The sequence below is a fragment of the Artemia franciscana genome, chromosome 7 (genome assembly GCF_032884065.1).
Source record: "Artemia franciscana chromosome 7, ASM3288406v1, whole genome shotgun sequence".
Classification (NCBI taxonomy): Eukaryota; Metazoa; Arthropoda; class Branchiopoda; order Anostraca; family Artemiidae; genus Artemia; species Artemia franciscana.
Window position 1 is genome coordinate 17,187,273 of NC_088869.1, and position 15,508 is coordinate 17,202,780.

Sequence of the window (15,508 nt, forward strand, 5' to 3'; positions counted from 1 at the left end):
GGGGTATAAGGCATACTAACCTTTCGTGCCGTCTAGACCCTGACTGTCGCTAAAAATTTATGGTTTTGGTTCACCTCTGATTTTGGTTCAAAGACCTACTGCAATTTAGGGGAAATGTTTTTTTCCCGTGGCCTTTTTATTGTCTTCTCTAGTGTAACTTTCAAGGTAAATCACCTTTATCTTACCCTTAATATATATTTCATAATTGCATCTGGTCAGTGTTATTTTGAAGACTTTATAGACTTTCGTTAATGAAAGTTAGAGTCTTTTATTTGATTCTGTAAATTTGTGCCAAATAAACAGGTCTTTTCTCTTGTATAGAACTCTGCATGGGTCCTTAATAAGAAATTTCCCCAAGGTTTTCTTTTGTTGAAGAATTTTGCTTAGAGATATGATTTCCCAAGTTTTTTGAAGTTCTAGAATTCACTTCTTTTTGTGTTCGAAATGGTCAATTGGAGTGCCGAGGTTCATTCGTAGTTTTCTCGCCTTATTCCTGTACTAGGAGGAAGGGAGGGTGAAGAAAGGAAGGTTGAAGTAATTGGTGGCGATTTAACTATTCATGATGAATTTTTAAATCGTTACGAAATCACAGTGCTTTTCCATAATTCCAGATAAAGAAGCTTTTTATTGCAAAATTTTGTATTAAACAACGACTGTTTTAAGGCTGAAATATAAAAATGATTATTCCTCTTCTTCTCATGTAAAGGGAAATGGTGTCATCAATAGAATTTCTTAGGGAAAGGGATTACGTCAATGTGTTTTTCGATGGGACAGCTTATTGATGGGATTTTTCTTTAGAGCTTGTTTGTATGGTTTCAATTTGGAAATACCGGCTGATTTTGTTTTTACAGTTTCATCTTGTGTAATAAAGTCATCCGTCTACCTGGCTAGACTGGAGAGGTAAAAAAGAAGGTCTCCCATGGTAAGGATAAAGTACTCGAATTTGAAAATGGGAATTGTTCTCTGATCAATTAATGCTAACAGGGTGTAAAAAAAGAAGCAATTTTCGTGCCCTTTTTTAATGTAGTACATACATACTCAAGAAAAGACTAAAGTGGTAACATGTGTCTTGATTACCCTGGAATATAGGTTGCCGAGACTTTAAATCATTGGCTTGCCTGTCTGGGGAAAATAATATGCCGTTTGTCCCTTAAGCCCTTTCGCCATTAGGCATTCTTCATCTTTTGAACCTTTGGTAAAGCAATGAGCCAATGGTGTAACTCCATTCGGAGTCGGTTTCAGATGTACTAAACAAAGCTACTTTTTTAACTTATTTTCCCTATACCACAGTATAAGTATCTATGAACAGTAGCGAAAAGTTTCTGCAGAATTGATACAGATTAAATTGCTCGGAAGGGGAAAACCCTTTGCGTCACAGCAATAGTTTCATTTGTACTTTGCATTCGATCAGATCACATTTTTCATTGTGCGTGCGCAAAGGTGGAGTCACGAAGAAAGGTTTGGACCAGGGTTTCTTTAACTTTTTTTCATTCTTGGCCCATTACGATTCCTTTTGTTTTATATATAAATATAAAACAAAGGCAATAACAGGCTCTACATATACATATGAAAATATACAACTTTAGAATTCGTTTAGAACCATACAAAAATCTAAAATCAAAAATTGCTCAAAAAGTTCCAAATTGTATTTATTATTGTTACAAAACTTATATACCATATTTTTCATCAAAATTACATTTTTTGCAGTAACGTAAATAAAAAGAACTTCTGACCGTCTTAGTTCGCTCGAATATATTCGAACGCATTCGTTGAATGGTAAGTATTTTTAAATTGAAATAGAGAAAGAAACTTAAAGATATAGATTTGCCTGTTTTTTATTTCATGACAGATTAAACTTTCGTGGAATGTTTAACACTGTTGAATGTATGACCTCTTCTACAGTTTTTTTGCTATGAATAAGATTGAGATTTAATTTGTGTTAAAGCTGAGAATGTAACTTAACGTACATATTTTTTGTTGAATGACAGAAGAAAATTTGACGCCATATCAGCGAGGGGGGGAGGGGATTCAGTTCTAGTTCTGATCCAGAATTCAGTTGAAGACTGTTTCGGAAATTGTAGTTTTAAGTTTGAGTCACTCGGAAGCTCAGCAAATTCCTCTTGAGCTTTTAAGTGGCATGTAATAAATTTCACTTAAGCCAATCAGAAACGGCTTTGGAATCCCAGCTACCATTTTGAAATCAATATTCAATATAAGAGATGTACATAATTGTTTTTCTTGTGCTTTTAATAATAAGTTTTAATAACTAGTTTTACAATAATTTCTCTTGATTATAAAATCCACATTGGAAACAATTTTGTATGTTTTTTTCTATCCCTCTTATCCAAATGTTTGTCTTATTAATAAAACTTGGGTTTCATATATTTATTGAGTCTGATTTGTGGTAGCTTTAGGTTTGGTAGATTATTTGATTCTATTTTCGCTCATTTTTGGTTTAAATCTTTACATTCACTTGAAAAGTTGTTTTGTGGATTTTTTTTTTTTTAATTAATAATAATAATATTTGCAGAAATATCTTCTTTCATTTACTTATTTTTCCATTGGTAGATTTTGTCAAAACGTTTTATTTTATTTTCCACTTGCAAATGGGACTGGAAAGAGGAGTATGAAGAGGGACATTTCGAATACCAGTTGAAGGATTTTCAAATATTGAGATTTCAGTGTAGACCTTTTATGGTTTCAAGCTTTTACACTTCAGAAATGAAAAGAAATACGAGTAATACCTAGAATCAATGGCGGTATCAGCCGATACATCGTTTGGAAAATGTTTAGAAGTATCTTCAGTTAAATCAAAAGGCACTCTGTGCATCCAGTTTTACAAGAAGCTGTATCTGCAATGTGTTGAGAACATATGAGGGTATAAACCTGAGAGTATGGTGTTTCAACTTTCAGGGTATGTTGAAGGAATGTTGAAAAAAAAGACTGGAGTGAAACCAGTCCCCCTCCTATGTCCTTTTTACTTGCTATCTCCTCAAAGACATCTGATACAAAATTCGTCATCTAGATTCACAAGTTTCGAATATTTTGAACACATATGTTTATTACATATCGTCCATAAACATCTGATTCATCAGAAAAAGGAGAAATAAAACTGCTTTAATGGTTTTTGACATCGGATCTTTTTTTTTTTTGCAAAATAAAACAGAGGATTTTTCTTATGAATGATCTTGACAAGCGTTTATATCATGATTTTAGAAAACAAACAATTCCAACAAGGTTGAATATGTAAAGATTTTAACTTGTGTTTTGCTCAATGATATTGCCTCATAGTTTTAGAATACTGAAAAACTGAGTTCAGTGCTTTAGTTGCACGACGGTTCAGTTAAATGACATCGAATTGCATGGGGTTCAGTTGCACGAGGGTTTAGTTAAATTGGGGTCAGTTGGACGGTGGTTCAGTTACACGACAGTTCACTTTCGGCTATACAGGGGTTCAGTTGCATGGTGGTTAAGTTACAGGGGTTTAGTTGCATGGTGGTTAAGTTACAGGGGTTCAGTTACACGGTTGTTCAGTTACACACACAACGAGATTCAAGTGTGTCCGAGCCCTGGGCATACAAAGCTTCGCTAGTTTCAAATATATAAGGCAGAGGGATAAATTGTTGTTTTTTAGTGATGGGCTGGAATAATTTTGCATTCGGGCAATATAAAATAAAAAATTGACACTTGAATAAGAACTAGCTGATGAATAAAAACCTTTTCATTTGATTCAACTTTTGCCACTTCTGACAAAACGGCCCGAATAGCATTTTTTAGTTATATTGTCGATTTGAGGAGGGTCAAACTGTCTGGGGTTGATTCAAATGGGGGACGAGTTAAACATAGTTTGGCTGGGGTTGGGTCGCCCGAAAATTGAGCTAAATGAGGGTTGAATTGCAGGATGGTTCAATTAAACGGGGAATGAGTTGCATGAGGTTGATTTGATTGGGAGTTCAGTTAAAGGGGGGAGATGGGTGTTAAACGGGCGTTGAGTTAAACGAGCGTTGATTTGCACGTGGGTCTAGTGAAGTGAGTTCAGTTACAGGGGGCTCAATTAAATGAGCGTCCAGGTGCACAAGAACCTTATAAATGATATTAGTTTACAAAGTTTTCTCCTAAGAGGCGGCATCAAAATGACTGTTTGAGGATGAAGCTCGCCTGTACTATTATTATCATTACAGTGGGAACTTATAAACCGGGTTCAAGGCTCAGGCTATAAATGGCCAATACATCTAGCCAAAACAAGCAAATAATAAATACACATCGTTCTGGTATGTTCTTGAGTTTTGCTTGACCTTGTCGATGAACTTTTGGTTTTCAGTTCAAAAGGCATTTGTGAGATGTTTTGTGAAATGGGAGGAGTTTGAGGGGGACTCTAGTGCTTTGGCGAGTTCAATGTTTCTGGACGAACTAGGGCGATGAAAATTGGTAGGCGTGTCAGGAACCTGCACAAATTAACCTGATAACAGTCGTTTTCCCTGATTCGACCATCTGGGGGGCTGGGGGCTCTTGGCTCTTCCGACCTCATCACAAGTGCCATATGAACTCTTGGCTCTTGTTTTTTTTTTCTTAAAGTGTTATATCTCCTTCTCTCGCTTGAACAAATGAATGAATTGCATAGCTCTTGATTTAAAGATTGATTTCCCGTATCTTACGTGCCTGAACATAGAAAAATGCTCAATAAGAAAATATTTATAAAAGTAAACAATAGACTCTTTAAAAAAATAAGCTAATTTTTTAATTTTTCACCTTTGTGTTTAATTATTTATCTCGTAAGAAAACTATAATATAATCCAATATAACGGTGCTTAAATCACCATATCAGTGTTGCCTTACGCTGATTTTCCCCATGTCTTTTCCCTAATACCGTATAAAGGTCAAGTTTTTCCCTAATACCAGTGACATTGAATAACGTTCACCACAGTGCCTGCTCCAAACAGTGAACTACTAGCTACCTTCACGAATACTGAAATGTTTGGTTGATCTTACTCCATTGGTTTTTGTTTTTTTTAAGTTGCTTCTCCAAACAGCTCCACACTTCCTGCTCCAAACAGTGAACAAGTAGCTACCTTCACGAATACTGAAATGTTTGGTTGATCTTATTCCATTGGTTTTTTGTTGTTTTAGGTTGCTGCTCCAAACAGCTCCACACTTCCTGCTCCAAACAGTGAACTAGTAGCTACCTTCACGAATACTGAAATGTTTGGTTAATCTTATTCCATTGGTTTTTGTTGTTTTAGGTTGCTGCTCCAAACAGCTCCACACTTCCTGCTCCAAACAGTGAACTAGTAGCTACCTTCACGAATACTGAAATGTTTGGTTAATCTTATTCCATTGGTTTTTGTTGTTTTAGGTTGCTGCTCCAAACAGTTCCACACTTCCTGCTCCAAACAGTGAACTAGTAGCTACCTTCACGAATACTGAAATGTTTGGTTAATCTTATTCCATTGTTTTTAGGTTGTAATAAATTGTGCCCTGCTCAAAGGATTAAAGTACAATCAAGCAACGCCTACATTCCATCAATGGCGGGATAATAAGCAAGTGTATGGCTTAAATTTTAGTTCAAAAGATGACGCTGACGGTTTTGCATCAGCCATGCTTCGAGCCATTGAAGTAAGTGTTTTAATCAAGTATTTAAGCTAAGTCTTAATGAAATCGGGACATTTAGTTTCATCCGTGAAAGGAATTTCCTCTTGTCACATACGTGAGAATTTTTATCGATCGAAAAATAATTATAAAATAATATGAAAAATAATAATAAAATAAATAATAAAATAATAAAAAATAATAATAAAAATAAAAAAGCGGTAATAAAAAAAGGTGGTATAGCCACCCTCCCCTTCAGCATACGAGCATGCCTTTCGGGTTAACAGTATCCTTATTACTCTTATCATGTACTCTCAATTTTTCCACCAAGCAGTATGAAAAAATGAGTTGCTAGACATAGACGAATGACATATAGAGATGTCATATATAGAGAGTATAGAAATACTGCTTTTAAGCTGGTCTTCATAGTATTCTATGCAACTGATCACTGCTATCATACATCTCGTTATTGTAGTTTGTAATCAAGGGCTGCAGCTGTAATATCAACCTAGTAAAGAGTAAACCATGATCTGTCATAAACTAAATTAAAAGAAATGGGTTTTAAATGAAAATGCCTAGCCGAGGAAAGTTTCTCAATTGATACTAATTACAAATTGATATCAATTTATATCATTGTATCAAAATGAATCAATTGACACAATTGATAATAATTTGAAAATAGTCACTTTTGTTCAGATCTAACAGAACGATAATTTATGATGAGGTAACGAAATTTTGAGAATATTCCCCAATTTCAGAAAGGTAGGCCTACTACTGGGGGGGGGGGGGGGTGGCGGAAAAATTGGTTTTTATTCTGTGGTGCTGATTCGGTGAGAGAAAAAGAAAAATGTTTTCCTAGTTTAGTAAATTGAAAAGATAAGCACTTGAGTGAGATTCTGGACTTACAGATATATTATGTGGTAAAAGTAAAGAAAAAAAGTTTTAATCAAGGTGGGACTTAACCCTGAGTCCTGGTTGAACTTTGCTGAAGTACGGATGTTGGGACTGTTTTAAAATTTTCATTTTAGTTTTAATGGCTGTATGTTATTGTGTGTCTCTTTCCTTTTGTATATTTATCTTTTACTGAGGACAGTCCTTGGACGTAGGGTCAAAATATTCGTTCAAATTAGAATTTTTACTGTTTTGCTAAAATAATTACCTATTGTTCTTCTTGTTTATTATGGAAAGACAGTGTGGTCTTTGTCGTTATATATATATATATATATATATATATATATATATATATATATATATATATATATATATATATATATATATATATATATATATATATATATATATATATATATATATATATATATCTATATATATTCAGAAAAGACTATGAGAAGAAAAGACTGGAAAAATTTATATGAATTTAACGAAAAAAAAAGAAGAATGTTATGCTTTGCGATGTTAGTATCCATTTGCTGTTTCTGTTTTGATATGTTTCTGCATTCCTGATTTGATCATTTTTTATTTTGTTGGTATTTTTCGCTCTAGTGTTTCGCTAGTGACATTGTCTTTTTAGTGGGAAATAAATTTCATAAAGTGAAAATGTTTTTCTGCTAAAAAAAGTGTTTTTATTGCGAACTTTATATCCAAGGGTACATAGATACCCCATAAGGGTAGTTCCTGGTAATAGGTACCAGATGAATTGGACTGAGATGATTTTGTGGTCCTTTTATAACTAACAAGTTTATTGTTCTGTTATTCAGTTTATTCATGTGAGGAAAAGAAACCGTCTGTTTTTCGAGCAAATTTTCGAGTTTCAAAGTAACTTACCCACTTATCTCGTAACCAGAAAGTTAAAGCTAAATCGATGTTTCACCATGTCTGCCTTCTAGCCAACAAATATATTTTTTATTATAATATTTTTGTGCGGTTTCTGTAGTTTTTTTGGGAGGGGGGCTCTGATGAATATATTCCATGTTCTGTATCGTATAACAAGTAAAGGAAGGTTTTTTTTTAACGTATTTATTTTTAACGTCGAACAATTTGGGGCTGGAGAGGAGAGTGATAGGGTTCCAACCCGAAAACTCGTTTTGGGAGTAGAATCACTTGATTGTGTTACATCTGTCACTTATTGTTTTACAAATTCCTTTTGCAAAAGTAAAAGAACTTTTGGTGTTTGTCAAAAAGGAAAACATTTCTTGAAATGAACTAAATACCCAGTTTGCTGTTGCATACAAAATACTTCTTAATACTATAAAAGTCTTCTGGTGGGGTGGGTGTTTTATTCCTCTAGGTTCCTCCTTAGATGCAGCCTGTATTCCACGATGCTAAGGTGTTCTTATCATAATAACAACCAACCTCTTAATGTTTTACCAATAGGAAGTTTCCCTGTTGCTTTTAGTCATAAGGAGTTCCTTCAGCTTTGAAGTGCTTTTAAACTATTAAGCTCCTGAAATTGCAAGAACACTTCGGTTTAATACAAAAATGATGTTAAAAACGATTAATAATTTTTCAAAAGGCATCCTAAGCTTAAATTATAAAACATATAATTTTTTTTAAAGTCATTTACATATTGAAGAGAATAATTAACTAAAAGGTAGAGGACAATTGTTTCCTCGAGAATTTATGAATATGATTAAAAATGAGGGACTCAACGAGTTGCAAAAACGAGTTAAAAAGATCAAGTCATGTAAAGCCCAATATGTTTTGCGTGCGCCTCTTCTTTTCGCTTATATTCACATATGTTCTCGATCAATAAAAAATAATTCTACTTTTTATCCAGTTTTAAAACGATTAAAATAAAATAAATTAATAAATGAAATGCAATGATAAAATGTAAAAAGTAATATATTTATATTACCGTTACCGGCCTTTTAGTATCTAAGACCTAAAAACCTTCAGTCTTCTCGAAGACAAATTTTTTTTTTATCTAAGATTTGAACTGAAGTTACTACGGCCACAACAAAGTGTTATTATGGCTACTCTATCAAGTGTTGTATAAATTAAATAACAAAAAAAGTTTTTTCGACTGAAAGAAAGGAGTAACATTAAAACTTCAAACGTAGAAATTATTACCTATGTGAGGGATTGCCCTCACTTCAGTACCTTGCTCTTTACGCTACAGTTTAACTTTTTGTTTCAATTATTTAAGATTGACTCTTTAAACACAAGTACCGTTTAATTAGAATAATAAGCTTTTTAAAAGTTCTAAAAAATAAAACTTTTGCGTAAAGAGCGAGGTATTGAGGAGAGGTCAATTCCCCTCAAATACGCAATATTTACTATTCGTTTTAAATTTTAATGTTGCTCCATACTTTCAGTCGAAAAAAGTTTTTTTTTTACTTAACTTCTGATCTTTTTATTAATGATTCCGTGAAATCTGGCTCCCCTCCATATAAAATTCCCTCCCCCTACGAAAAATTACTCCATGGAAAGATCCTCCCACGTAACTCTACTGTCAGAAATATCTGCTCCCCCCCCATTCAAAAAATGTCTTTATACCTCCTGATAACCCATACTAAAAGAATAGAATATATCTATTCACTACAATAGCTGAAGCTAACATGAGTATGTCACTATTAAAAAAAGAAGACGCAAAACAAGGATAAAAAAGAAGCAGCAATACAAAAATTTAAAGCAGCAAGCGCTGCTTCAAGGTCAATAGATTAAAACGAGTCTAAAATTTATAAATGTCAAAAGTCAATTTGCATGACTCATCATTATAACAGAGATTGTTTATGCAGAATATATAAACTGAATACGTAAATGCTTTTTACATTCAAAAACACTGACAAGCAAGTTCTTGAAATAAACTGCAACAGATATAAATTATATGTTTAATAAACTGCTATATCTAAACAATGGGCAAAGTTTATAGCTTGCATCCATTCCCCTAGGGACTGTGGAGGGTCAAGTCATCCTCAAAGACATATTTTTTAGATTTTTGACTATGCTGAGCAAAATGAATATCTCAAATTTTGATAGGATGACTTTGGGGAAAAAGAGAGCATTGGAAGGGGGCTAACTACCCTTCATATTTTCGGTCACTTAAAAATGGCTCTATAAGTTTTGATTTCCCATCAAATGAGCTCTCACCCATTCTTCTGGGATTACTGTTTCGATACGATCGCCTCCGGGGAAAAACAAACAAAATAAACAGGCATCCATGCTCTTTCTCTTTCTAAAACAAGGTCATAATTTTATCATATGTTGTTGTTGTTCAATTATTATTATTATTTTTTCAGTCCATTATATAGTCTTATCCATCTTCTTTATTTATTTCTTTGGTACTGTAATTTAACGATAATAGTTTTTTTTTTAATATAATCCTTTATGGCGTTGTTGTTTTGTTGTTTTTTTTCTTTTTTCTCCTTGCGCCCTTTTTTCTTGCCCTTCTGTTTGGTTTTAGTGATAGCATGTAATGTAATGTTTAGTCTCATACTCACAGGCCAAAGAGCCTTTGTGGAGGTCTTAAGCTTTGTAATTTTTTATCTGTTTTCTTTAAATAAATTGATTGACTTATAATGCTTTGCCATCTTAAAAAAAAGTAACTTGAGCTGTAGATTCATTTGTTTAGTTGATCAACTTTTGAAGCCACCAGAAATCCGTACTTTCATGCTTTTGTGAACTTTTGCTTTGAACTGCTTTGTAATACACTGCACCACCATTTGGAACTGTCTCCTGCAGGGTTGCCACTCGTTGATGCAAAAAATCACTAGACTTTAGTGATTTTTTCGGTGATCTAGTTGTTTTCTTCCATAATCCAGGGATTTATGTGCTGATTTAGTTATTTGTTTGTCAAGACAATAGAAAGAATCACTAAAAATAGTGATTAATCTCTAGAGGGGACAACCTGGTCTACTGTCCATGGAACTATCGGAAAATAAAATACTTTTTTTTTCCTTTTTCTCTTCTTTTCCAGGATGTGTTTTATTCCCAAAGGAGCTCAATTCTCGACTGAATGTTTTATAGAATGATAGGCAAAACGTGCCTTCCTTACCCGAATGAAAATATCTGTAAACTCATTTGTATCATGAAATTCTTATTGAGAGAGGTGAAAACTGATAATGTTTTTAGAATTGATATGGTAAAGGTAAAAAAAGGTAAAGGATACGGCATTAGACTTTACAGTCCGTACAGGCGGTGCTGATCTCCGTTTCCCTTCAGCCAGGAAGTGCAATGGGGGGTTGGGGGCCAACCATCCTGTGCTTTCGCACACCCTTCCTGTTTACCTTCCCCAGATTTCTCCAGGTACCCATTTAGAGCTGGGTCGACTCTGGCTAAGATTAAAGAGTCACGCCACTGACCCCCGTCCCAAACTGAAGAATTGGGTACACTGGGATTCGAACCCGCGTCCTCTCAGATAAGGGATCCCGAATCCAGCGCACCAACCCACTCGGCCAGGACGGCTAGAATTGATATGCGTCATAATAAAACTTAGGTTCTTGCTGAAATCCTGGAAAAATCGGTTTTTAAGAAGAAAACAAAAAATTATGAGGCCTAGCATGTTTTTTTTTTCGTGCTTATGGGCTTCCCAGGGAGTTCCAGAGTTTGATCGAGATCCGAATACAAGAAAGAATATGTTGCAAAGGTTTACAGGATCAAGAAAAAGGGCCAACAATTTTTTCCTTAGGACATCCATGGATTGTCATTTACAAAAATATTAGGCACACCATGATTTTTTGTTTTTCCTCTGAAAGAAATACTGTCAAGTAACGAAAAAAAACTGGACATTCTTGACAAAGGCCCATTCCCATTTTATTTTTGGGTGAAGATTGAGGGAGTTACCATATAAGGAACCGATTTTTTGTATACATTAGATCTCAAAAATAATTTTATGCATCACATCTGAATATGTAACTGCTGTTCCGTTATTCAAAGTTTAAGTTAGTTGCCTCAGTTGATTCTAAAGCTCTACGTCCTGATGACGCTTATGAAAGATTGTTTTGCCGCTTTTCGAATAATTGTTGGGGGCTGTGGGGCTCTAATCTGTAGATCTTTCTAAGCCACAACGCCAAAAATAAAGATGGCTTGCTGAAGTTTACGAGAAGATCTGATTCGACCATTAGTAACGGTATCGGATTCAAAGTAGAACTTATTGCGACAAGTACTAGATTGTAAGGGTACTATACTGCTACGTGCGAGTACTGTAGCACGACTACTAGACTAGACTGCGACAAGTACTAGAGTACTAGATTGTAGTTCAAGTACTATAAGAACCAGGCTGCGGGAAAGCTCAATGGAGTGTGTGACGTTTCCAAAAGCCAAGGTTTAAAGCAAAGTGAACTGAGCGTAGGGAAGCTCAGCTCCACGAGGTGAAGCCCCCAGTATTTGCGTTGGATACGCTGCAAGTTTAAGATAAGTGCTTTTACAGATTTTTCCTGATAGTTGGAAGGAACAAGCTGCCAAGGAGGACAAAATGCTGATTCTTAGCGATTCTCAGTATGACAAATCCTGGCTCTTGTCAGACAATAAACTCAATTAAGTTTTTGGAGGACGAAAGGGATTTGCTGCAGTCGACCTCCACAGGAATCAAAGTCAAGATTGAAGTTCTGCAGTTCTTCGGTGACAAATGACGGGAGCTTATTGGTCTTAAAGATTACTTTAAGGTCTTAAAGGTTACTTAAAGGTCTTACTCTTAAAGATCCGTCTATGTTTAAAACAGTAAAGTCGTGTTTCTCTCTTTTCAGCATCTGTTTGCCGTTTTTTCTTTTTTTTTTTTTATAGGAGGTACATTTCTTTCTCCACGGAGAAATATGTAGGGAGAAATTCTGTTTTAGTGATTGGTGATTCCAAATCAAAGGCGCAGTACTTAATCAAGACGAAGAACCATTAACTTTGCACCAAACCTCTAACTCCGGACTCACACACATGTTCACACAGGAGCAAAAATTGTCCATCGCCGCAATTTAGTTGCTAGTTTGAGCAATTTTAACTGCTCCTTTGAGTAACTTCGCAGAGTTGAAAAAATTCGACTTTAATCGGAAGACGGAACAATTTTTATAGCAATTTTCTGCGCACAAAAGCAACATAACGGAAGATACTAATAATATTGATAATCAAAGAAAAGCTGTGGACCCCACTACCATGATTATCTCGAGAAAACTTGAAATCGTGCGAGACATGAGTAAGAAAGCTTACCTAACTCCTCTTTCTCTTTCACCTCCTTGCAACAAGAAATAGAAGCAGAACATCTTCTTGATTTATTTTTATCACGTGCTTTAATTTCAATTTTTTTTGGCGGATAAAAATTGACTGATGCGAAAATCCTCTTTGAACAACAAGGCAATGCAAATTGCCAATTGCCGCGATTGACGAAAATTGCCTATCGCAGCAACTTCTTGTGTGTGAGCCTAGAGTAAGTAGATTGTTGTGTTTTATCTATCGTTTCAGTTTTGAAGATATGACTTTCAGTGACTACACATGGGTCTTAAATTAATGAAGAATCACTCATTATATGGTTAACTCTGTTTTTGAAATGAATTCAAGTTTTCATTTATCTGTCTGTTTTAGAAAGTACTTAGAACAACTCTCCAGGTTGTACTTAAAGACAAGTTATTTGCTTAAATCTCCAGTACTGCTTAAGTACATTTTGTCTATGTACTTGGTGCGTGATACTTTATTAAAAATCGTGAAAGTACCTGATACTTAATACACAAGTAGGCTACTTATATGAAGTATTTGTTGCAACAGGGTATTTGTCATATCGAGTCTATACAGAGGTTGCTGAATTTAATGCTTAGGTAATATATGCACAATATAAACAAAAAGTAAAAAAAAAGTTTCTACATGTTATGGGACATGAGAGAGGTTGGGAGTGAAACCGCCTTTTCTGGCTACGTAAATAAAAAAAAAATTGAGCTCAACTAAGTTTTAACCAGTGAAGCTTAGTTTTAGTGCCGTAATTTACTTGAAACTGTGTTCTTTCGTTTTTTCAGTTTGAATAAATACGAATTCTAAGCAAGTAAAATGACTCTGAAAACTCATATACTCCCAGGAAACATGTACGCACGATTTTTTTTTTTGGGGGGGGGCAAATTATTGAATAAGGCTTTATAATCATGAGATTTTGAAGGGTTCAAACCCCTCCCCTTTCCTCCTCTTAGAACATGCTTGCTCATTGTTGTTGGGTTTCGTCCTGTTTTCGAGACCAGTTTCTAATGAAAATTTTGTCTAGCTATCCTTTGAGAAGTTACTTAGAACGTACCCATTTCCTAAACCCTTTTCATACTTTGACAATATGCACAAGCATCATTTAGTGCTTAAATGCATTATAGGTCTAAACGATTTTCAAGTTTTTCATTAAATCGCCGGCACAACCAAAATTCAGCAAGATGAGAAAAAACTCGGAAAGAAGAATGAATGAGGATATTTACAGCCTCTGAAAATGAAAATGTGACGCAAATATTTCAGCCAATACCTCCGCCCGAGCCGCCTCAGTGAAAAAAATAAAGAAGGACCTAAAAAAACTCCAATAAAATAAATGAAAATCAACCCGTAAAAAGACTACGGTGTTTTTGCAAAATTGAGCTATTTAAATCACGACCCTAGCAATTGATTAAAAGCTGAGGATTTATTCTCGAGTCAAATTTCCGTGACACATCGTGACCAGCAATAAAAACTGTCTCGGCTCTCTCTTCAACATCGACTAAAACATTAGCTATAACTCTGTGTACATTTACAACGTCTTTTCAACGTTCTGTGTACATGTACAACGTCCGTGACACATCGTGACAAGTAGTAAAAACAATCATGTCTCTCTCTCTCTCTCTTCAACATCGACTAAAACATTAGCTATAACACTGTGTACATGTACAACGTTCTGTGTACATCTACAACATCTGTGACACATCGTGACAAGCAATAAAAAAAATCTCGGCTCTCTGATCAACATCGACTAAAACATTAGCTATAACTCTGTGTACATGTACAACGTTCTGTGTACATGTACAACGTCATGTACATGTACAACGTACGTGACACACCGTGACCAGCAATAAGAACAATCTCGTCTCTCTTCAATATCGACTAAAACATTAGCTATAACTCTGTGTACATGCTCGCGGCTGTACTCTTTTTAAAAATCAAATTGACTTTCGTCTTTTTATGTCGGACAAACTTCAGTGATCACACTAATAACTATTAGCTCTAGCAATTTACACATCACTGGTGAAACCGTTATTGGCCGAATTTGTTTGAAGAATCAGGCGTTGGCATTGGTGAAAAAGCTCCTCCTGTAGAAATACTGTTCCAAGTAGATGTGCAGTGTGATTTACACCACAGCTCTCAGAAAACACAGTGTTGCAAACAAGCTGAAAAGAGCGGCCATAAAGACAAATGATTTAAAAAGGAATAACCATTTGAAAAACCTTCGGTTTGTCCATCAAGTTTGGTGCTTATTTTTCTTGCGTTGATAATGATGTTGTAAAAAATATTTAGATTATAATATTGTGCTACCTCCATCGTTTTTTGAAACAAATCTCAAGACAAGTTCTAATTTATGCCTGATATGGACTTTTTTTTTTATTATTATTAAGAAAAAAGAGTGACTAGTGAAGTTCTCTTAAGATTCGAAAAAAAACAGGAAAATTATGCCGATTATCTAATTTGTATGTAAATTGTGCTGTTATATAAATCATCGGTTTAGTTTGTATTAAGTTCCACTAAAAGGCTGCTTTTGTGCTCCATCTTCAACATCTTCCTCGCAAAACTGGAGGAGAAAATATCAATTTGTGCATTAGGTTACCCATTTTCCATAATTTTTTTTCTTTCATTAAAATTTCCGAAAAAAAACAAGGTAGAGAAGTTTGTCTGGATTTGTTATCTTTCTTAAACGGAATTGCATTCCTGTGGCATTTCGTGTTTCCGGATTCTGATCTAATTTTCACGCAGCTAAGCGATTTTTGGCAGTCGTTGCCGTCATCGAATGAAATTGGCTCTATTGCAGTTTCATATTTCTGACATATCA

General features: G+C 34.8%; 1 protein-coding gene across 4 annotated transcripts in view; it reads left to right on the top strand.

The window, feature by feature from the left end:
- Nucleotides 1-15,508, top strand: part of LOC136028914 (protein enabled-like) — a 107,191-nt gene that overhangs the window by 53,371 nt on the left and 38,312 nt on the right. For all 4 annotated transcript variants that reach the window (XM_065706880.1, XM_065706879.1, XM_065706878.1 and 1 more), the window contains one exon: nucleotides 5,458-5,613. In XM_065706880.1, the coding sequence (XP_065562952.1) occupies nucleotides 5,458-5,613 (156 nt within the window). The remainder of the gene's footprint in view (nucleotides 1-5,457; nucleotides 5,614-15,508) is intronic.